Source organism: Symphodus melops (assembly GCF_947650265.1).
Source record: "Symphodus melops genome assembly, chromosome: 6".
Lineage (NCBI taxonomy): Eukaryota > Metazoa > Chordata > Actinopteri > Labriformes > Labridae > Symphodus > Symphodus melops.
In genome coordinates this window covers 1954562-1976594 of record NC_136696.1, presented here as the reverse complement: position 1 = coordinate 1976594, position 22033 = coordinate 1954562, and the positions used below count along the sequence as shown (strand labels likewise).

The 22033-nt window shown below is 42.7% G+C and overlaps 3 protein-coding genes across 10 annotated transcripts in view; all 3 read right to left on the bottom strand.

Annotated features, from left to right (window-relative positions):
• Nucleotides 1-13653, bottom strand: part of LOC306825253 (piggyBac transposable element-derived protein 4-like) — a 73019-nt gene extending 59366 nt beyond the window's left edge. The window contains exons 1-3 of one of the 4 annotated variants that reach the window (XM_079345863.1): nt 13142-13646; nt 8961-9401; nt 1816-2565 (exon numbers count right to left, since the gene is read on the bottom strand). In XM_079345863.1, coding sequence (XP_079201989.1) covers nt 1816-2565; nt 8961-9401; nt 13142-13313 — 1363 coding nt within the window. In that variant the 5' untranslated portion in view covers nt 13314-13646. Of the gene's footprint in view, nt 1-1815; nt 2566-8960; nt 9402-13141 lie in introns of all 4 variants that reach the window. The other 3 variants (XM_079345861.1, XM_079345862.1, XM_079345864.1) reach the window with 3 other exon arrangements.
• Nucleotides 1-22033, bottom strand: part of LOC306825260 (uncharacterized protein) — a 154448-nt gene that overhangs the window by 12710 nt on the left and 119705 nt on the right. The window lies entirely within an intron of this gene.
• Nucleotides 1-22033, bottom strand: part of LOC306825255 (uncharacterized protein) — a 59545-nt gene that overhangs the window by 22827 nt on the left and 14685 nt on the right. Inside the window, exons 4-5 of one of the 5 annotated variants that reach the window (XM_079345874.1) lie at nt 16576-16597; nt 15135-15584 (exon numbers count right to left, since the gene is read on the bottom strand). The exons of 2 other annotated variants lie outside the window; for them this stretch is intronic. In XM_079345874.1, the coding sequence (XP_079202000.1) occupies nt 15410-15584; nt 16576-16597 (197 nt within the window). In that variant the 3' untranslated portion in view covers nt 15135-15409. Of the gene's footprint in view, nt 1-1268; nt 1767-15134; nt 15609-16472; nt 16598-22033 lie in introns of those variants that run through there. 2 more of the 5 variants (XM_079345875.1, XM_079345870.1) reach the window with 2 other exon arrangements.

Here is a 22033-nt window from a genome sequence, read left to right as displayed (position 1 = left end):
TCTCTAAAAGTACTATGGGAGGTAGAGCCTTTAGTTATCAGGCACCGCTCCTTTGGAATCGTCTACCAGTCGGGGTCCGGGAGGCAGACACACTAGGTACTTTTAAGAATAGACTTAAAACTTTTCTTTTTGATAAATCTTATAGTTAGGGCTGGCTTAGGACCAGCTCATAGTTATTCTGCTATAGGCCTAGACTACCGGGGGAACTGGCACCAGGATCTCTTATCTCTCTTTCCCTCTTTCTCTCCCAGCTTTCATATCTTATTACTGCTTGTCACTATCTTTATGTTCTAAACTCTCCTTTTGAGCTCTCTTAGGTTCCTTGAGCTCTCTTAGGTTCCTTGGGACTGTTGGTGAGGATGGCCTGCCCAAACAACACCCCCCCCCCCCCCCTCCCCACGAGGATGGCCTACATACAGGCAAACATTTTACGACAAACACACTTTATTCAAAATTTTTCCAAACAATGTACAAATATTTCCTTTTGACCTCAGAGGACTGATTGAAAAGGTGAACAAGGGGGGATGATATGTCCTATTTAATGATTATTTTTTACTGGCTGTTATCTGTCAGACATTTGCTTAATACTGGCTGTTAGCTTGTGCTAGCGTGCGATAGCGTGCAGTGTAGGTAGAAGCCGTAGAAGAACACACTACGTCGTGCAGTAATGGTCACGACGAGTTCTGAGAGATGCTTGTTCGGCCAGTCATCGGCTTTTAGCTCGTAGGAATTTTTGTGTGTTAATGCAAAGAACCTTTTGTTGTAAGTGATGTCCCACAGGTACTACAGGTGTACGTCTTGCTGCAAAAGTAGGGCCTCTAGTCTGTGTGTGATCTCATGTGTCGTATCAAAAGTATTTTTAATCTGAAAGATTTGTTGCATGTTACACAGGTAAAGGGTTTTGCAGCTGTGTGAACTTTAGAGTGCTTACTTAGCTTTGACTTCATGGAGAATGATTTGCCACAGGTGATGCAGGCGAAAGGCCTCTCAGCTGTGTGTGTTCTAACATGTCCTTTCAAAGCAGATTTTTGTCCAAAAGATTTCCCACAAATTTTGCAAGTGTGAATTTGATTGTGTTTATTTAACGTTGACTTTCTGGGGAATGCTTTTCCACAGGTGCTGCAGGAGAAAGGCTTCTCACCTGTGTGTGTTCGAATGTGCTCCGTCAGAGAAAATCGTGATCTGAATGATTTGTTGCATGTTGTGCAGGTAAACAGCCTCTCCTTTGAGTGTGATTTCATATGGACCTTTAAATCCAATTCAAATGCGTTGTTGCATGTTGTGCAGGTAAACGGCTTTAAATTTGTATGAATTCGAAAAACGTGTAATTTCAAGGACGTGCTATAAGAGAACCTTTACCCACAGATGCTGCAGGAGAAAGGCGTCTCACGTGTGTGTGTGTTCTCATGTGTGATTTCAAATTTACTTTTGATCCGAAAGACTTGCCACAGGATTCGCAAACAAAAGGCTTCTCACCTGTGTGTGTTCTGAAATGAGCTTTTAACCCTGACTTTGAGGAGAATGTTTTGCCACAGGTGCTGCAGGAGAAAGGCTTCTCCCCTGTGTGAACTCTCATGTGTATTTTCAAAGCAGTTTTCGAAAAGAATGATTTGTTGCATGTTGCGCAGACAAAGGGCTTCTCTTTTGAGTGTGATTTCATATGTTGATTCAAATCCCCTTGAAATGGGAAACATTTGTTGCATGTTGTGCAGGTAAACGGCTTTTCACCTGTATGTATTCGAATAATGTGTATTTTCAATTCTGAGCTCTGATGGAACCTTTTCCCACAGGTGCTGCAGGAGAAAGGCTTCTCACCTGTGTGTCTTTTGAAGTGTTTTGTCAAATCACCTTTTGATCTGAAAGATTTGCCACAGGTTTTGCAAACAAAAGGCTTCTCACCTGTGTGAATTCGAATGTGATCATTTAACCCTGACTTTGAGTAGAATGCTTTCCCACAGGTGCTGCAGGAGAAAGGCTTCTCACCTGTGTGTGTTCTTGTATGACGTTTCAGTTGTGCCTTTAAACTGTATATTTTCCCACAAATTGTGCAGGTATGAGTCTTCTTACCTTTGTGGACACTCAGATGATTTTGTAATTCTGACTTTTCCTTAAAAGATTTGCCCCACGTGTCACATTTAAAAGAGTTTTCACCCTGGTGAGGACTACAGTCACTCTCTGATGTTTTACTGTTCTGACTTCTTCTTTTGTCACTGTTTTTCTTTGGGTCTGATTTTCCAGTTGATTCTGAGACTCCGAGCTCTCTTCCTGTGGGATCTTGATCCTCATCATCATGAGAGTTGTGAGAAAGAAGCTGGTGTTCATTCTTTAGTTGATCTTCACTGTGGTCACTCTCCTCATGAGTAAGAGTCAACATGAATGTGTCAGTCTCCTGCTTCAGTACCAGCTGCTCTCCCTCCTGACTGCTGCAGTCTTCCTCCTGCTCCTCTTTAATCTGTGGAGGCTCTGGCTCCTCTTGGTCTGGACTGGAGTTCCTCTCCTGGTTACAGAGCTGCTGGTCAGCCAGAACCTCCTCCTCCTCTTTACACACATGTTGCTGTGGGAGAGCTGGAGCAAGACAGACAAATACAGTAAAATGAAGAATGGAGAGCATCTTGTGGCCATCCATCCATTTTCTGCCGCTTATCCCCCGTTGCGGGGGCAGCAGTCTAAGCAGAGACACCCAGACTTCCCTCACCCCAGACACCTCCTCCAGCTCTTCCTCTTCCATCATGTCTGGTTGCATCCTACTGTTGTGTTATGCTACATCTGTAATGGTTGACATGATCACCCTAACTAGGTCAAGTTTCACTCTATTGTCTTTGACACTTAATGCTAATCTGCTCCTCAATAGCTGGGTACTTTAATGACAATCACCCTAATCACTCCTGGTTTCACCTTATTGTTTTGGACACTTAATGCTAATCACTGCTCCTTTATGTTGCTGAGCACTTTGATGGCCCAGTCTGCATCCCTGCATTGACTGTTTAATGACTGTACTCACACCTCTGGCACTACCTCAAACACCTAGTTTCTAGAACTGTGACGTCCTGACGTACTACGGTGAGCGTATTGCATCATCACTTCCTGTTGTGTCTCGCTCTATCGCTACTACCGATCGATAGCTCGGTAGCTAAAGCTAGATTGTTTATCCTGTGTATTTTCTTACATTTTGTCTCCATTCACTGCACACTCTGAGTAATCGAAATAATCACCAAGCACCCCTGCTAGCTATCTATAGATCTTTTGTTTGCGTTAAACTACGTACTCTCAGGCTAACTTAGCAGTTAGCTTCTCCTACTATGGCTTCTCTCCCTGCCTCTCCCTCTCCTGCTCTCTCTTGTTCTGTGTGCCAGATGTCTAGTTACTCCTCGTCCTCCTTTACTGATAAAGGTATCTGTATTAAATGTAGTTTATTTATAGCTTTGGAGGCGAGGGTGTCTGAGTTAGAGAGCAGGCTCCGCACCTTTGAGTCAGAGTCATCTTATGCAGCAGCAGTTAGCCAGCCTTCTGTAGCCGGTGCGGGCCGACATAGTGTTAAATCTCCCCCGGTAGCTCCCGAGCAGCCGGGAGGCAGTGGCTGGGTTACTGTCCGAGGGAGGCATAGTCACAAAACGAGGCTCACGACTCCCCACCAACCACTTCATGTTTCAAACACATTTTCCCCACTCAGCGATGCACCCGCTGAGACAAAAACTCTGATAATTGGAGACTCCATAGTCAGAAACGTGAAGTTAGCGAAGTCAGCGGGCATAGTTAGGTGTATACCCGGGGCCAGAGCGGGCGACATCATGGCTCACTTAAAGCTGCTGACAAAGGCTAAACGTAGATTTGATAAAATTGTAATTCATGTCGGCACAAATGACTCCCGACTTCGCCAGTCGGAAATTACTAAAGTTAATGTGGAGTCGGTGTGTAGTTTTGCTAAGACGATGTCGGACTCCGTAGTTTTCTCTGGTCCTCTCCCTAATTTGACCAGTGATGACATGTATAGCCGCATGTCTTCATTCAACCGCTGGCTATCGAGGTGGTGTCCAGTAAACGATGTGGGCTTCATAGATAACTGGCAGTCCTTTTGGGGAAAGCCTGGTCTGCTAGCTAGAGATGGCATCCATCCTACTCTGGTTGGTGCAGCTCTATTATCTAGAAACGTAGCAGAGTTTATTAGTCCCAAACCCTGACAACTCATCAGAGTTCAGACCAGGATGCAGAGCTGCAGTCTTACACACTTCTCTGCGCTTCCTTTAGATCTGTTTACCTGCCACTATAGCTGTCCTTGTGACTGTAAATCTAACTGTAACTCAGTTAGATCTTCTTATAGCTGTAACCCCACTTATACTATAGATACTGTGTCTGTTCTCCGCCCCAGACCTGTCATAGGCAATTCCAGCCTCAATAAAAGAGGCGTAAATCATCAAAATTTAGTCAAAATCAAAACTACAAATACGATTTGGCAAAAAAATCTAACAATTAAATGCGGCTTACTAAACATTAGATCCCTAGCATCTAAATCTCTCCTGGTAAATGAGCTAATATCAGAGAATCATATTGATCTACTTTGTTTAACTGAAACCTGGCTTTCTCAGGATGAATATGTTAGTTTAAATGAATCCACCCCTCCCAGTCATTTGAATGCTCATATAGCTCGAGACACTGGTCGAGGTGGTGGAGTAGCAGCTATTTTTAATTCTGGTCTTATAATCAATCCTCGACCAAAGCTGAATTATACCTCTTTTGAAAGTCTTGCACTCAGTCTTTCACATCCAGTCTCTAGAACTTTTCAGCCAGTTCTAGTTGTTATAGTTTACCGCCCTCCTGGCCCATATTCAGAATTTCTATCTGAATTTGCAGAATTTCTATCACACATAGTTCTTAGCAGTGATAGAATAATTGTTGTAGGTGATTTCAATATCCATGTGGATGTTGTTAATGACAGTCTTAGCATGGCTTTCATGTCTCTATTGGACTCTATTGGCTTCACCCAGGGTGTAAACAAACCTACCCATCGATTTAACCACACCCTGGATCTTGTTTTAGCTTATGGTATTGAAATTAACAGTCTGTCGGTTTTTCTGGAAAATTCTCTGATATCAGACCATTTCCTAATAACTTTTGATTTCTTTTTACCAACCTTAACTCCTCTTAATAAAAAAGTGCTCTCTAGAAATTTAAATGATAATGTTGTAGCTAAATTTAAGGATGCTATTTCAGCTGCCTTTGTTTCTGTTCCATCCCCTAACCTAGTTGAAAACTCCTATAACCACTTTAGTCCCTCTCAGCTAGATCAGTTTGTAGATAGTGCGGTGGATTCACTTAGAGTTACTCTGGATTCAATCGCTCCCCTAAAACAGAAGCCAATCAAACGACAGAGATCAGCTCCATGGTACAATTTAGAAACCCGTACTCTAAAACTAACGTCACGTAAATGTGAAAGAATTTGGCGCTCCACCAAAACGATAGAATCTCGTTTAATTTGGCAAGATAGTCATAATCGATATATGAAAGCTCTACGGCAGGCCCGCACGGCCTATTACTCGTCTCTTATCGAAGAAAATAAAAACAACCCTAGATACCTCTTCAGCACTGTAGCCAGGCTGACAGAGAGTCATAGTTCATTTGAGCCATCTATTCCTTTAGCCCTTAGCAGTAATGATTTCATGAGCTTTTTTAATGATAAAATTCTAAACATTAGAGACAAAATTAGCAACTTACTACCTTAGTGCAGATTCCTCCTATATTTTCGATTCGGCAGAAACGGCTCCAAATTCTGATACTAACCTCGATTGTTTTTTTCCAATTAACCTCGCAGAACTAAATTCGATTATTTCTGCGTCTAAACCGTCAACTTGTCTTTTAGAGCCAATCCCAACCAAGTTGTTTAAGGAAGTCTTTCCTCTAGTTAGCAGCTCCATACTAGATATGATCAATATATCTTTAGCAGCAGGTTATGTACCCCAGTCATTTAAAGTAGCTGTAATTAAACCGCTCCTTAAAAAGCCTACTCTTGATTCAGGAACTCTAGCTAACTATAGACCTATATCTAACCTTCCTTTTATCTCCAAGATCTTAGAGAAAGTGGTAGCTAATCAGTTGTGTGATTTTCTCCACAACAACAGCTTGTTTGAGGAGTTCCAGTCGGGATTTAGAGCTTACCATAGCACTGAGACTGCACTTGTTAGAGTAACAAATGATCTTCTGTTAGCCTCAGACAGGGGACTTCTATCTGTGCTTGTCCTGTTAGATCTTAGTGCTGCTTTTGATACAATTGACCATCAGATTCTGTTACAGAGACTAGAACAATTGCTTGGAGTTACAGGGACTGCTCTAAGTTGGTTTAGATCCTATTTGTCAGATAGATCTCAGTTTGTGCATGTTCATGATGAGTCCTCTTTGTACACCAAAGTTAGCCATGGAGTGCCTCAAGGATCAGTGCTTGGTCCGATTTTATTTACATTATATATGCTTCCTCTAGGTAGTATTATGAGAAAACACTCCATGAACTTTCATTGCTATGCAGACGATACTCAGCTCTACATAGCAATGAAGCCAGAAGGCGCCAACCAGCTTCGTAAACTAGAAGCCTGCGTCAAGGACATCAGGACCTGGATGACCAGAAACTTCTTACTGCTCAACTCAGACAAGACTGAAGTTATAGTGATTGGTCCTAAGAACCTTAGAGAGACTTTCTCTGCCGATATGACGGCCCTTAGTAGTATTAGTGTAGCCTCCAGTACCACTGTTAGGAACCTAGGAGTTCTATTTGATCAGGATATGTCCTTTGATTCCTACATTAAACAAATTTCAAGGACAGCTTATTTTCACCTTCGTAATATCTCTAAGATCAGGCAGATCCTGTCACAACATGATGCTGAAAAATTAGTTCATGCATTTGTTACCTCCAGGTTGGATTACTGTAATTCTATTTTAGCAGGGTGCTATGGTAAATCTCTAAAGACCCTCCAACTCGTCCAAAACGCTGCAGCTCGTGTTCTTACTAGAACGAGGAAAAGGGACCACATTACTCCTGTATTGGCTTCTCTCCATTGGCTCCCTATAAAATCTAGAATAGAATTTAAAATCCTTCTGCTCACCTACAAAGCTCTAAACGGTCAGGCACCATCGTATCTTAAAGAGTTAATTGTACCGTACTATCCATCAAGAACATTACGTTCCCAGAATGCAGGCCTGCTTGTGGTGCCTATAGTCTCTAAAAGTACTATGGGAGGTAGAGCCTTTAGTTATCAGGCACCGCTCCTTTGGAATCGTCTACCAGTCGGGGTCCGGGAGGCAGACACACTAGGTACTTTTAAGAATAGACTTAAAACTTTTCTTTTTGATAAATCTTATAGTTAGGGCTGGCTTAGGACCAGCTCATAGTTATGCTGCTATAGGCTTAGACTACCGGGGGAACTGGCACCAGGATCTCTTATCTCTCTCTCCCTCTTTCTCTCCCAGCTTTCTTACCTTATAGTAATAAGATATGTCTATAGTGACAAGCAGTAGCTTGTCACTATCTTTGTATTCTAACCTCTCCTTTTGAGCTCTCTTAGGTTCCTTGAGCTCTCTTAGGTTCCTTGGGACTGTTGGTGAGGATGGCCTGCCCAAACAACCCCCCCCCCTCCCCCTGAGGATGGCCTGCCCAGACCCCCTCCCCCCCCCCAACCTATCCCATCCTATTCTTCTTTCTGCATCTTGTCCCATCTCCCCCATCCCATTTTCAAGCCCAGCACAGTTTAGCAGATGGCTGTTCCGTCATGAGCCCGGGTCTGCTGAAGATTTCTGCCTGTTAAAAGGAAGTTTTTTCTTGCCACGCCATGACGGATTAAGCTGGGCTCTTGTAACATAGCCATAAGTAAGGTCCTTTACCTGCTTTTTGTAAACATAACAATGAGCATGGTCTTGTTACCTGCCCTTTTGTTAATGTTAACAGACAAACAGTAAGGTCCTTTACCTGCTTTTGTAAAGTGTCTTGAGATAACGCCTGTTATGAATTGACGCTATATAAATAAAGATTGATTGATTGATTGATAGAAGGTCAGCACTTTGTTTCTAAGGCTCTTTAACTGTTTACAGGTCTCTTTTAACCAGCACATGTTTTTTCTCTCCTCACAGGTTATCTACATTATGCTATATAAGTTTAAGTCTAATGCTAATGCTAACTGCACAGGCTTAACTTGTAATTATGTTTACTTTTAGTCACATAGGGGCTGCTAAATCTTGTTTGGGGGATTATTGTACACAGAGGCAGGGGGGGCAGCGGGTGTGTATTGTAACTAATGTCTTGTGTCCTGCCTGTCTGTATACTGCTACTGGATGCCTTGAATTTCCCTCGGGATCAATAATGTATGTATGTATGTATGTATGTATGTATGTATGTATGTATGTATGTATGTATGTATGTATGTATGTATGTATCTATCTATCTATCTTCTGGTGGGACCCCGAGGCGTTCCCAAGTCAGCCGACAGAAAGTCTCTCCAGCGTGTCCTGGGTCTACTTCGAGGCCTCCTCCCGGAGGGACATGCCCGGAACACCTCCCGACGACAGTGAGAGACCTGTCCCCTACCCGAAGGTGCAGGGACACGACCCTCTCGTTCACCGGAGTGAACACCAACACCTGGCGGCTGAGCTGTGGGGCTATGAGCAAGCCCACACCAGCCCGCCGCCTCTCACCGCGGGCAACTCCAGAGAAATAGAGAGTCCAGCCCCTCTCGAGGAGCTGGGTTCCAGAGCCCAAGCAGTGCGTGCTTGGGCGTACTGCTTGGGTCGCACTGCTCGGTGGTCGCCGAGGCCCCCGCCGTTGACCACCGCCCTATCCACATTGCATCTTGTGGCATAATATCATTTTCATTTAAAAAATAAATAAATGTTACGTCATATTTGATCCAAATATAGCACCACTGGTCACAAATAAAAACCCAACTTCACTTTACATTAGTTAAGAATAGTTTGTTTTTCCTCACCTATTCTGTGTAAGGTGATGTGAGGTTTCCAAACGATATCCAGCAGTCTGCTCTGACGGTTGATCTCTTCCTCGTACTCGACGATTGTTCTTTTAAAGATTAAAAATATGTCTTCAGCAGCAGCTGTTAGTCGCTCTTTAATGTGCTCTCTTCCTGTGGGATCTTGATCCTCATCATCATGAGAGTTGATGAGTTCACTCTTTAGTTGATCTTCACTGTGGTCACTCTCCTCATGAGTAAGAGTCAACATGAATGTGTCAGTCTCCTGCTTCAGTACCAGCTGCTCTCCTTCCTGACTGCTGCAGTCTTCCTCCTGCTCCTCTTTAATCTGTGGAGGCTCTGGCTCCTCTTGGTCTGGACTGGAGTTCCTCTCCTGGTTACAGAGCTGCTGGTCAGCCAGAACCTCCTCCTCCTCTTTACACACATGTTGCTGTGGGAGAGCTGGTGGGAGAGCTGGAGGAAGACAAACAAAAGCATTTACTAACGTCTCTAAGCAGATCAAAGGCTTTGTTAAAGACAGGAACATCAGATTAATTGATGCAGACAATAATCCAACAACAAATGACAAAAACAAAGATGTGCAAATAGGTAGAGCTGAAACGATTCCTCGAATAACTCGAATAATTCGATTACAAAAATTCATCGAGGAATTTTCGCTGCCTCGAGGCTTCGTTAATTTTTATTTTTTTTGCGTCATCAAAACTTTGCTATGAGTATAAAACACGTTTAATGTAGCTGCAGCTACCTGCTCCTCTCTCTTACGCACAGACACTTCAGCGCTCACACACACACACACACGAGCGCAGCGCGCTCTTTCTCCGTTCACTCTCTCCGTGTTTGCAGCGAACATAACGATAGCAGCGTCCTCTCACAGTTTCTGTCATAGACACGTCTCTGGTCTCTGTAGTCTGTGAGTGCGCTGAATGCACGCGCTGCAGGAGCAGACAGAGATACTCTTTTAACAATATACAGGCTGATTATATGAAATGTCTGATGTCTTCAAAGCTAAATCAAGACAAAACTTGTTTGTAGAATAATAATTTAGCAAATATATATTTAAAGTTTCTCAATTTCCTTATCTGACATAATGATTCTAATAATGATGATTCTGTGATTGATTCAACAGAACATAATGCTTTCTCTATTAAATGTACTGTAACAGATGTGTAGGCTACACAAAACACTATTTGTTATTTCAGCCATTAAAACGTGTTTGGCCTGTATTTTTCATCTACCTGCCGCCTTGACCAGTGAATCAGAAAGTGAATTTGGGACCCTGTCAGTAATATGGTGAGTGTCAGCAGCTGTAGAGTAGAGGTGGTTGATTGTAACAAGCAGGCGTTTCCATGGTAACTGCAAAGAAGCAGGTTTGTAGGGATAACCCGAGACGACTTAAACCTTAATTAAGCAAAATTAGGATTCATTCGATTACTCGATTAATCGACGGGATATTCGATAGAATACTCGATTACGAAAATATTCGATAGCTGCAGCTCTACAAATAGGGATATAAGTAATTTTTTTTACATCACAGTTTCAATATGTACTTGTGTCACATAGCAGGTTGGTTTTCCATGATAACTGCTCTCATATCTGGCAAATGGAGAGGCGTCCAAAACAGCCATGTGGGGGTGCCTTAACCCTTTAAAGTCCTCACCAAGAAAAAAGCAATGAAAAAAATTTTTCTTTATATTTTCTATTTCCTTGGGGCACTAATAACAACAATTAAAAAAAATTTTTTTAACAGACCCCATAGTTTTTGAAATATTGACCTCTACCAAACGGTTGAGATGTCGCTTCATGGTAAACGTGCATTTTCAATAATCTGCATAGATTTTTATGCATTTAACTGAAATAAAAGATATTTCTATGCATAGATGACTCTTTCTATGAACATGACTACATATACAACTGAAAATTATAACATACTTTCAAAATTGAATAACTTAAAACAGCCAATGTATCAAAATACATTGACAAATACAGAAAATGTAGAAAAAATAAAATAAACTGTAGACAACAGTAGAAATAAATCAAAATTGCTCAGCTATCTGGTGGTGCAACTGCACAAATGTTTTTGGATCCATTCATTTCTGGTGGTATGCTACGAAGCATTGCTGGTTTGCATTCAAACACAGGAAAACCATGGATTTCTGGCACTTCCACCTGGACAGAGGTTGCACCGTCCCCGCTTGTCACAGTGAAGTGGCAAATGCCCACAGTTGTCATACCGCACATCTGGTTGTGATTGTGAGGGTCTTGGGCAGTAGCGTTTCTTCTGAGATGGCTCGTGTGGTGGGGAGGAGGTAGATGGTCGGCCAACTTTGGATGCAGGCTTGTTGACTTGCTTCAAACTGTGCACAACTGCCAGTCGAAACCTTTTGAGAGGGATCAGCTTCTCTTTCAGTAGGCCACAGTCCCTCTTGTAGACCAGCCTGGAATTTGAGATGCACAGGTCAAGGATGTAACCAAACAGAGGAATGTACCATCGCCTTGACTTGGCTGGAGTCTTGTACAAGTGCACCAGCATGTCAGAAAGATCAATGCCTCCCATATGCTCATTCTAGGCAAGAATGAATGATGGGCATGGGATGGAGATCTTTGCATGGGCCTCCTTGCTCCACCATTTGACAGTTGAAAGAGGCTTGATCCCACATGCATTGCTGAGAAGGTTGACACATTTGTTGTCAGACCATTTCACCCCTTCAGCTGACCGGTAATCAAAAGCTCCACGACCTTTCTTCATCAGTTCTTTGTCTGTCATCAAGGAAGCAGTGCCAATGCACTTGACACCCAGACATCCAGAACTAGGGTCAGGGCTGTCCTTTATCTCTTCCAAGGAAATGGTTTTGAGGACATTTTTCCCTCTTCTCTTCTTATGGGGCGTTGGTTTGGTAGGTGTGCTTGTTGAAGCAACTTCCTCCTCATCCAGAGAGTCAAAAGAAGAATCCCCAGTCTCTTCTACTTGTGTGGGCTGATAATCAGGATCCTCTGTACAGTCATCATCATCATCATCACTTAGATCAGCATCAGAGTCTTGAGGATTTTCTGGTATAAGGGCCAGAAAGGTGCGCGGCCTAGCACCATAAAATGTTTTCGCATCCATCTACTATTTGCAAAAATGAAAGTGAAATACCATACTGATATATTTCATGATGAAATCACATTAAATCAACAGTAATAGTGTTTTAATTTCACAGAAATTGTAAATTATTTTTATTTTACAAAAAATTGTAATGTACCGTCTTACAACTAAAGGACAACTGAACCATTTGGTCAAGCATGTTTTTAGACAACTTTCTAAAGTCATTTCATCATATATAATGATATTATATCAAAATGTATCATATGAACATCAATTAATGATCAGAAGTTTTATTATTTTTAGCAAATAGTCCATTTTAATTACATTTGCTTAGCTTCACTACCTTTACCATAAAGCGCCAAATGAACCGTTTGGTCGAGCACGTTTTGCAAAAATTATTTGACCCTTTTTCGTCTTTCTTTTTATCATTCAAGTTACACAGTTCTGTTCAGTAACTCCTCAGGCATGATAATATGTCAGAAAACATGAGCATACATTTGAAAATTATGGCAAAAAGAGGCCTCATGTCAGGAGTGGTTTTGCTCTAGCTAACTTCCTGTGAGGAGGCTAACTTCCTCTGCATGCTATTTCAAAACGCAGTGACATCTAGTGGACCTTTTTAGTATAACGTACCTCAACAACTGGTAGAGATGGCTGAAACAGGTGGAATTAAGTAAAACATGTTTTTCAGTAAGATATAGTGATTCAAAATGTGCTCTACCATATGGTCGACCAGAACGTTAAAGGGTTAAAACCGTCTAACTTCTCTGGTCCAAACAAAGACGAGACCATTCAGCACTTCAACATAGCATGTTTCATTAATGTCTGATCATATAGTAAAGTCACTTTATCATTTCATTTAGTCCATGTCTTACAGATTTCTCATTTAAGAGTTAAATGAAAAAAGTATGCTGATTTAGTTGAATTGTATGAGGCCTGCTATAATTCAGAGATAATGAAAAAGTGTGTGACTTTGGTTGTGATGACTGGATATGAAGTGTTTTTCTCTTTCATTGACGTGACTTGGCATTGGCGTCGTTTATAACACTTTAACATAAATTGTTGTCTAATTAAAATAAGTTAGGCAGTTCCTCACCTGTTCTGTGTAAGGTGATGTGAGGTTTCCAAACGATATCCAGCAGTCTGCGCTGTCGATCTATCTCTTCCTCGTGCGCGATGATAGTTCTTTTAAAAACTACAAATATGTCTTCCTCAGCAGCCGTTAGTCGCTCGGTGATAAACTCTCTCAGACTCTCAGCTGAACACATTTTGTTGTTGTTGTTTTTTTATTAAACTTTTAAAAAGATGCGCTTCGGCAGCAGACGAGTTTAAAAGGAGATGTAGCTGCGATCGGAACTGGCGCTCTTCTTTGTTTACTTCCGCTGTGTGTCACACTATAAAGGACCGACAACAACGGAGTTAAGGCTGCTCTCTTGTTCCGTTTTAAATATTTTTTATTCGATATTGAACAAATGCTGATTGGGAACGAAACATTTGCATAAGAAACAAAAAGTATGCATGTAAACAAAAACATATTCTACAGATATAGCATCGATAGCTTCAATGTAAAAAATAAAAATAATAAATTAAATGAAAAGCACACAAACTAAACACTGGGGAGTACATATAGTACCCACTACTAAAATTATGAGATTAAGAACTTGACCTCATATAGTTTGTTGAGGAACTCACTATTTGCAGACATCCCTTTTTTTAAAATAAGTTAGGGAGGGTTTGCTTTAATTCCACTTACATTCATGGATGTTATATTTACCCAGTCAGAGATTTAAATTGACCATGCTGGACATCTTTTTTGGAAGATCATCCTTATATATCAAAATCTGAAAAAGTTCAAAGAACAGGTTCTCAATAGTTTCAGGCCTTTCTAAGCAAAAAGTTTGGGAATAATAGTGTGGGAGGAGGGGGGAATATTGAGAAAAAGAAGAGGAAGTAAGTGGGGAGAAGAAAAGAGGAGAAAAATGGAGGGTAAATCAACTAACACCCATAAATTCTAACTTTTGGCATTTTTAACGTCTTAATAGGCCTTCGTAATATTTTAAAATAAAGTGGGGTTTTTGTGCTTTACATGGGGAATACGACATGTTCATAAGGCTGTACGATCGATTCATGTCATCGGCAGATTTGAGGTTTATAAACTGCAGGATATTCTTGTTCTTGTGTTGAAGGTTTTACAATAGAAGACTTACAAGACAGGAAAAGCACTCTTAAAATTCTTGCATCTCCTAAAACATAAGTAATTTATGTTGTTCAAAGGTTATAAATCAGGGGTCTTATTAGTTATTTGCTGTCTTGGTTTGATCAGGTTGCGGTGTCAATGTAGATAGCAGATACATAAGACTGACAAACTTTCACAAGGTTAATAAGCATACATATTTATACATAACCAAGTAGCTCAATGAAAAAAAGAAGGAGCTTCAGACACTTACCTGCTTAACTAAGCTGCCTCAAATGTTCATTGAATAAAAAACAAAACAGCATAATTGTAGAAAAGCTTACTGTGGTTTGCATGGCTGCGGGAATACGGGGTGCTGCAGCACCCCCTAGTGGCGTGGGGGGATTTTTAAAAAAAGGGTTAGGGTTAGGGTTAGGGTTAGGGTTATTCCTTATGAATCTTCTGGGAAAGGATTTTGACATGCATAGGCTATTACATGTATTTAATTCTTTTCAGGCATAATCAAAACAAGTTCATTGTCAACATCAGCTAGGCAAGGGGTTGCAGACGAATGAAGTAAAAAAGTTCCCCGCTCGCTCCATGCTCAGTCTACGGTTCCTAAATGTATTAGCCACGTTTGATTGAATTTAAGAAGGATTTCTTATTTCTTTAAAATTGGTAAAGCATAACATGTTATTATAACTCCACTGATTAAACTTAATTCTGTGTCAGGAAAGGTCTGAACATCCTTTAATAGGACACGTCAAGTTGCCACAGAAAGTCTGAATTGTAGATAAATAAGTCAGGCGACACACTTTGCCTCTCAGAACCTCCGTTACAAGCAGATAGAAGCTGTCAATGTCCAGGACCTTGCGCACCTCCTTGTGAAGCCTATAATCTATTAGTTGAATCCCGCAGGGCAAACTGACTCTCCACTGGTGATACGTCATCCAAACCATTAGACGATGGCAACGCCGATCTCGCATTGGTGCCTGGTGATAAATGAGTGAAGGGGCCGGAGGCACATACCAGATCTTCAAGTTGGATTGCAGCTTTCCAGCAAGGTAAAGTGTTATAGAAATCCACCTCTGATCCTGCACAAGAATTGCAAAAAAGCAGGTGGAACAACACTAAGAGCAAGATAAATATTGTAATTGTTAATTATACTTAAAACAAAATTGTAATAGGAGTTCAATAAACTAACAGGGAGATAAATGGACTAATTTTGGAGTCGTAGCAACAACTTACAGCAGCAGAGGAAGTGTCCAGGAACGAGACAGATGATGACAAAGCCTCAGTGGGACTGCTAACTGTAGAAGGGCTTGGTGCTCCTGTGGTTGGCATCCTCACAGAGGATGTAGCATGACTCGTGTCACCTTTAGCAGCTTTACTGGGAGCAGAAAGTCAAAACAAAATATGTCTCTGGTTTGCGAATGTGTATATAAATATTTATCTATTTTAAGTTGTCTCCAAAAAGTTTGTATCCTCATACCGATCTACAACTAGCATGTTTACATGGAGTCATTTAGCCACAACTACAGATATCATGATAACAGTTGAAGACACACACATGCTAAACAATGGGCTGCAGTGGCTTAGGTTTGATCTTAATCTGGTAATATTACTGTACCTTTTCAGTCCACATGGTTCTTCAACTTCTCATTGCGTATTTGCTTCCTCGCTCTCCGCTTGTCAACAAATGCACGCTGTCTCAGAGTGGAGACGGAACCGCTTTACGACAGTGCAGTTCCAGTTTGACGCCGAAGTGCACCAAAACGGAGAAGTTACAGATGACTTTTTAAAATATGAATTTATGTCAACTCTTACAGTTATGAGCATGGTGAAATAACATGAGCAAACACATCATCAAGAAAAGCAGACAAAACACACACCAACAAGAAAGTAAAGTTCCTGGGCCAGTGGTAACAATGATCGGGCCAGTGATCTTTGAAAACAATTTTTACTCTGTCGACCACGACTGAGTAAAACAATTAATAAAACAAAATTACACGAAGATATTGGTTTAATTTGAGATTAACAAATATGTTGACATGTCTTTACAGCCTTAAAGATACCTTTAGCAGCATTTTACAAAAAAAAAATACTGATTTAAATGTTGCTCAATCATCACACCTGGGCCTCCATACATGCATGGTGGTGACAGAGGGATATCCAAATTGTAAAGTGCCAACACAATCTGTCAGTATGCAGTAGAAAGTGCATACTATCTGTGCTGTATACTGTTGGTACCTACTATTCAGTAGACATGGAGCCGGTCTGGCTTTGTCACTCTGTGTGCTACAAGCTCTCTGCGTTGTGTGATGAATGAGAGGAATACTGAGGACTTTCTTGCCAACTGGAGCAGATTTATTTTCACTCCTGTTCAAAATAAAATACATTCAGTACAACATCATAGACAGGGCTTCTACATGAGGTCTCAGACTGCCTGACAGAATGCAAGTTTGCTGTGACATTCATTTCTAAACAAAAACACTAAATTGCATTTCAGCTGAATGTGATCATATAGTCAAAGTCAACATTAAAAACATTTTAAAGGACTAATCTTACTGTTTAGTGAAGACCAAAAATTAATTTAGACAGTTAAGCTAATATTTATACACTTTGTGTTATCTTAAAATAACAAACTCCTTAATAATCAATATATACTATCAACAAATATAGGGCTCACATACCTGTTCAAAATAAAATACATTCAGTACAGCAACTTCATAGACAGGGTTTCAACCTGCCTTTAACGGGGAAAAGAAAATACAACGGACCACATGAGAAACTCGGATGCTCTAGCTTAAGGTTCGCCTAATTAGCATTTACAAACAAAGCACTGTACATCAAATTAAACTTTTTAAATGCTTTAACCGAACAGTTAACATGTTATTAAAAGATAAAATCATAGTTTTAACCACCATTTAACATTTTTTTTTACCGTGTTTTAACTCTGTATGAACTGAGGTGCAGTTGTACACTCGCATCCCCTCAGCGGGGTCTCAGACTGCCTGACAACGGCGCGAAACAACAGGAAGTGACATCAGCTTAACAGACCGCCAAAATAAAACCAGCTCGCAAATAAAATTCCAAATCGAAATATACAATAAAAATGTTCATACCGAGGCAAAATACGAACATCGATAAATACACTCCTGTTACAGACACACACACAGTCGGCAGAAATTAGTTCCTACTTTGTTTAATTCAGTGTGGAAGTGGCATCATTTGCGTCTGGTCGCATCTATCCATCTTTTTTTTGTTGTTGTTTGGATTAACTCAAGACGAGTAATGCACATATACAGTCAGGTAGACGAAAACAAAATCCCAATGTAAATTAAGTAAAAAAAAACCTGATAATTAAATAATATAGAGTACAATTTGGAAAGTACATGTGTATGGTAATTTCAGTTAAAAAAATATATTTACATATATGTACATTCACAGGGACAGTTTTGTTCCAGGATTCTGTCACAGCAACATGTTTGGCACTCTCACTTCTTAGCAGACAGCCAGGGGAAAGAAACTGAGGTTAGCAGTACTTCACAGAAGCAGTGAGGGGCAGCTTCTCCTGAACTCCACTGCCATCTCCACAGTCTTGAGCGGGTTCAGCTCCAGATGCTTCTGACTGCACCAGAGAGCCAGCTGTTCCACCTCTCGTCTATAGACAGACTCGTCACCATCCTGTATGAGACCAATGTTGGTGGTGTGGTCTGTGAAGTTCAGGAGTTTCACGGAAGGGTTCCTAAAGTGCAGCCAATGGTGTTGTGGGGGGACAAGAGCAGTGGGGAGAGAACACAGCCCTGGGAGGTTCAAGGTTCAAGGTTCTTTATTTGTCAATTCCAAAATATGTCAGACATACAGTGAAATCGAAATTACGTTTCCCCTCTCCCCACGGTGCAATGTAGATAAAAAAGGTACGGTAAATAAAATAAAACAAGGTAAAAAAAAAAAAAAGATAAATAATATTTACATTAATAAACCTAAATGTGCAAAGTACTAAGTTAAATCAAATAAAATGGAGTATAAAACAAGATTATAAGAAAGTGAAACTTGTGCATGCGTGCAATGTGCAATAAGTGACCAGGGTTCTGTTTCAATGTTCAAACAGGAGGAGGTTCCAATGTTCAGTGTTCATGGGGGCAGAGGGGAGAGAGGGGAGAGAGTTCAGCTTCCTGACAGCTTGGTGGAAGAAGCTGTTTCTCAGTCTGGTAGAGCCGGCCCGCAGGCTGCGGTACCGTCTCCCCGATGGCAGGAGGCTGAAGAGGCTGTGTGAGGGGTGGGTGGGGTCACTCACAATGCGGGTTGCTTTGCGGGTGAGGCGGGTGCCGTAGAGGTCCAGAAGAGAGGGGAGCGGGACACCGATGATCTGTTCAGCCGCCTTCACTGTGCGCTGCAGGGTCTTGTGGTTGGCAGCAGTGCAGCTCCCCAGCCACACAGTGATGCAGCTGGTCAGGATGCTCTCGATGGTGCCTCTGTAGAAGGAGCACATGATGGGTGGGGGTGCTCGTGCTCTCTTCAGCTGACGGAGGAAGTAGAGGCGCTGCTGGGACTTCTTGGCCAGTGATGTGGTGTTGGCTGTGCAGGAGAGATCCTCACTGATGTGGACCCCCAGGAACTTGGTGCTGCTCACTCTCTCCACAGCAGCACCGTCGATGGTGAGGGGGAGTTTGGGAGTGGGGGCCCTCCGGAAGTCGACAACAACCTCCTTGGTCTTGTCGATATTCAGGAAGAGGTAGTTGTCTTTGCACCACGTGGCCAGTTGGCCCACCTCCATCCTGTAGTGCGTCTCATCGTTGTTGGAGATGAGACCGACCACTGTTGTGTCGTCCGCAAACTTCACAATGTGGTTGCTGCTGAAGGATGGAGTGCAGTCGTGGGTCATCAGCGTGAAGAGCAGGGGGCTGAGCACACAGCCTTGGGGGGCCCCAGAGCTCAGGATGGTGGTTTTCCTCACTGAGGAAGTCCAGCAGCCAGTTGCACAGGGAAGTGCTGAGCCCCAGCTGGTCCAGTTTGCCGATCAGCTGCTGAGGGATGATGGTGTTGAATGCTGAACTGAAGTCTATGAACAGCATTCTGACGTATGAGTTTTTGGACTCCAGGTGGGTGAGGGCTGGGTGAAGAGCAGAGCAGATTGCATCCTCGGTTGATCTGTTGCCCCGGTATGCAAACTGGTAGGGGTCTAGGGTGGAGGGAAGGGAGGATTTGATGTGGGCCATGACTAATCTTTCAAAGCACTTCATGATGATGGGGGTCAGTGCAACGGGTCTATAGTCATTTAAAGTGGATGGTGATGGCTTCTTTGGAATGGGTATGATGGTGGTCGTTTTGAAGCATGCTGGAACAACAGTCTGCCTCAGAGAAGTGTTGAAAATGTCTGTGAAGACATCTTTGAGCTCCTCTGCACAGTCCTTCAGCACACGGCCAGGGATGTTGTCTGGACCTGCAGCCTTGCGGATGTTGATGTTGGAGATGGTTCTCTTCACGCTGGCTGCAGTCAGGCACAGGGTCTGGTCGTGGGGAGGAGGGGTGGTCTTCTGTGCGGGCATGCTATTGTTTGCTTCAAACCTGGCAAAGAAGCTGTTTAGGTTGTTCAGCAGAGAGATGTTGTTGTCACAGGTCTGTGGCTTGGGTTTGTAGTCCGTGATGGTCTGGATACCACGCCACAGGCTCTGCGCGTCTCTGCTGTCCTTGAAGTGTCTGGTTACTTTTAGTGAGTAGCTGTGTTTAGCTTTCCTGATGCCACGGGACAGGTTGGCCCTCGCTGTTCTCAGGCCGACTGCATCCCCAGCTCTGAAGGCGATGTACCTCTCCCGTCAGCCATGGCTTCTGGTTAGCCCGGTTGGTGATGGTTCTGGTGGTGGTGACGTCATCAATGCATTTGCCGATGTAGGAGGTAACAGTGTCAGAGTACTGCTCAATGTCTGTGTGGTTGTTGTAGGTGGCTGCCTGCTTAAACATCACCCAGTCTGTGGTTTCAAAGCAGTCCTGAAGTGCAGCAGAAGCCCCCTCTGGCCACACACATACCTGCTTCAGAACCGGTTTGGTGACTTTAACCCTGGGTCTTTAAGCTGGCATTAGCATTACACTGATGTGGTCAGAGTGGCCAATCTGGGGGCGGGGTGACGCCTTGTAAGCACCTTTAACAGATGTGTAAATCATGTCTACGGTGTTACCTTCTCTTGTGGGGAAGCTCACGTGTTGGTGGAAGTGGGGTAAAACCGTCTTGAGATTTGCATGGTTAAAATGCCCCGCGATGATGAAAAATCTGTCTGGGTAGGCTGTCTGCTGCTCACTGATGGCGTTGTAAAGTTCCCAAAGTGCATCGACTCTATCCGCGTTGTTGTTAGTGGGGGGGATATACACAACGACGAGCAGGGTCGCTGTAATCTCCCTCGGTTGATAGAAAGGACGGCACTTTACGATCATAAACTCCGCCAGCGGTGAACAGTGTTTACATACCACAGCTGCATCCCGACACCAAGCATCCCTGATGTAGACACAGACACCACCACCTTTCTTCTTTCCTCCTTTAATAAGGATTCTGTCCGAACGGTAGCATGTGAATTGTTCAAGCTGAACGGCGGAGTCCGGGATGCGTTCGTTCAGCCATGTCTCTGTGAATATGTACGCACAGCCATCCCTAACGTTGTGATGCACAGCTCTCATCAGCTCTATATGGTCCAATTTATTGTCCAAAGATCTTACATTTGCCAGTAAAAGAGTCGGAAGAGCGGTCCTGTAGGGCATTTTAGGCGAGGCGCCAGTGCTAATGGTCTGGGTCCGGATGTGATTCTCCCCAGCCTTACCAGCTGCCTCCTGTCAGTCAGGAAGTTTGTGATCCACTGACAGGTGGAGGCAGGCACTGTAAGCTGGGTGAGTTTAAGGTTGCAGGATATCCGGGATGATGGTGTTGAATACCAAGCTTTTAGTCCACAAACAGGACTTGGACTTGAATTTCCCGCGGGATCAATAAAGTATCTGTCTGTCTGTCTGTCTGTCTGTCTTTTTATCAGGATCCCTGCGTTGGTCCCTGGGGTTTCAAGGTGATGCAGGATGTAGTTCAACACCATGTTTACTGGCATCGTTTTCACAGATCGTCAGTGCAATTGGTGGTGGTGGGGTCTTATTTGCCAAGTGTAATAGAATTTCTGGAATTATTTAGTTAATGTGTAATGCTAATTCACTGCTCCTGTTGTCAGTCAGACCCGATACAGCTCAGCTTTGTCTCGACACCAAGGACAGCTTGGAGAGAGTCAACGGCTGTTCCTGATATCTGCAGGATGTTTGGAAAGACTTGTTGTTCACTCCAGGCTCCTTGACGTCATTGAATAGTCTAGGTGGGTCAATGTGGTATGACCCTGATAATGATTTAATGAATGTCTTCTGAATATACCGTATTTTCCGCCCTATAAGGCGCACCGTATTATAGGGCGCACCTTCAATAAATGACATATTTTAAAACTTTTTCCATATATAAGGCGCACCGCATTATAAGGCGCTACAGTAGAGGCTTGGGTATGCATCCATCGGACGGTGCTAGGCTAAAGCTAGCGCTAGCTCATCCTCTTGCTTCCTCCACTTCCGCACCATTGATTCGTTAATGTTAAACTCTCTCGCTGCTGCTCTATTCCCGTGTTCTACTGCGTGACTGATCGCCTTGAGTTTAAACTCTGCGTTGTAAGCATGTCTCTTAATAGATGCCATTTCAGGGTCTTTACACAAACACAAATGGAAATAAAACGCCGTTTTATATATCCCAGCATGCATCGCGCACTACTTCTTCTACGGGGGAAAATTGAGTCGGCGGCT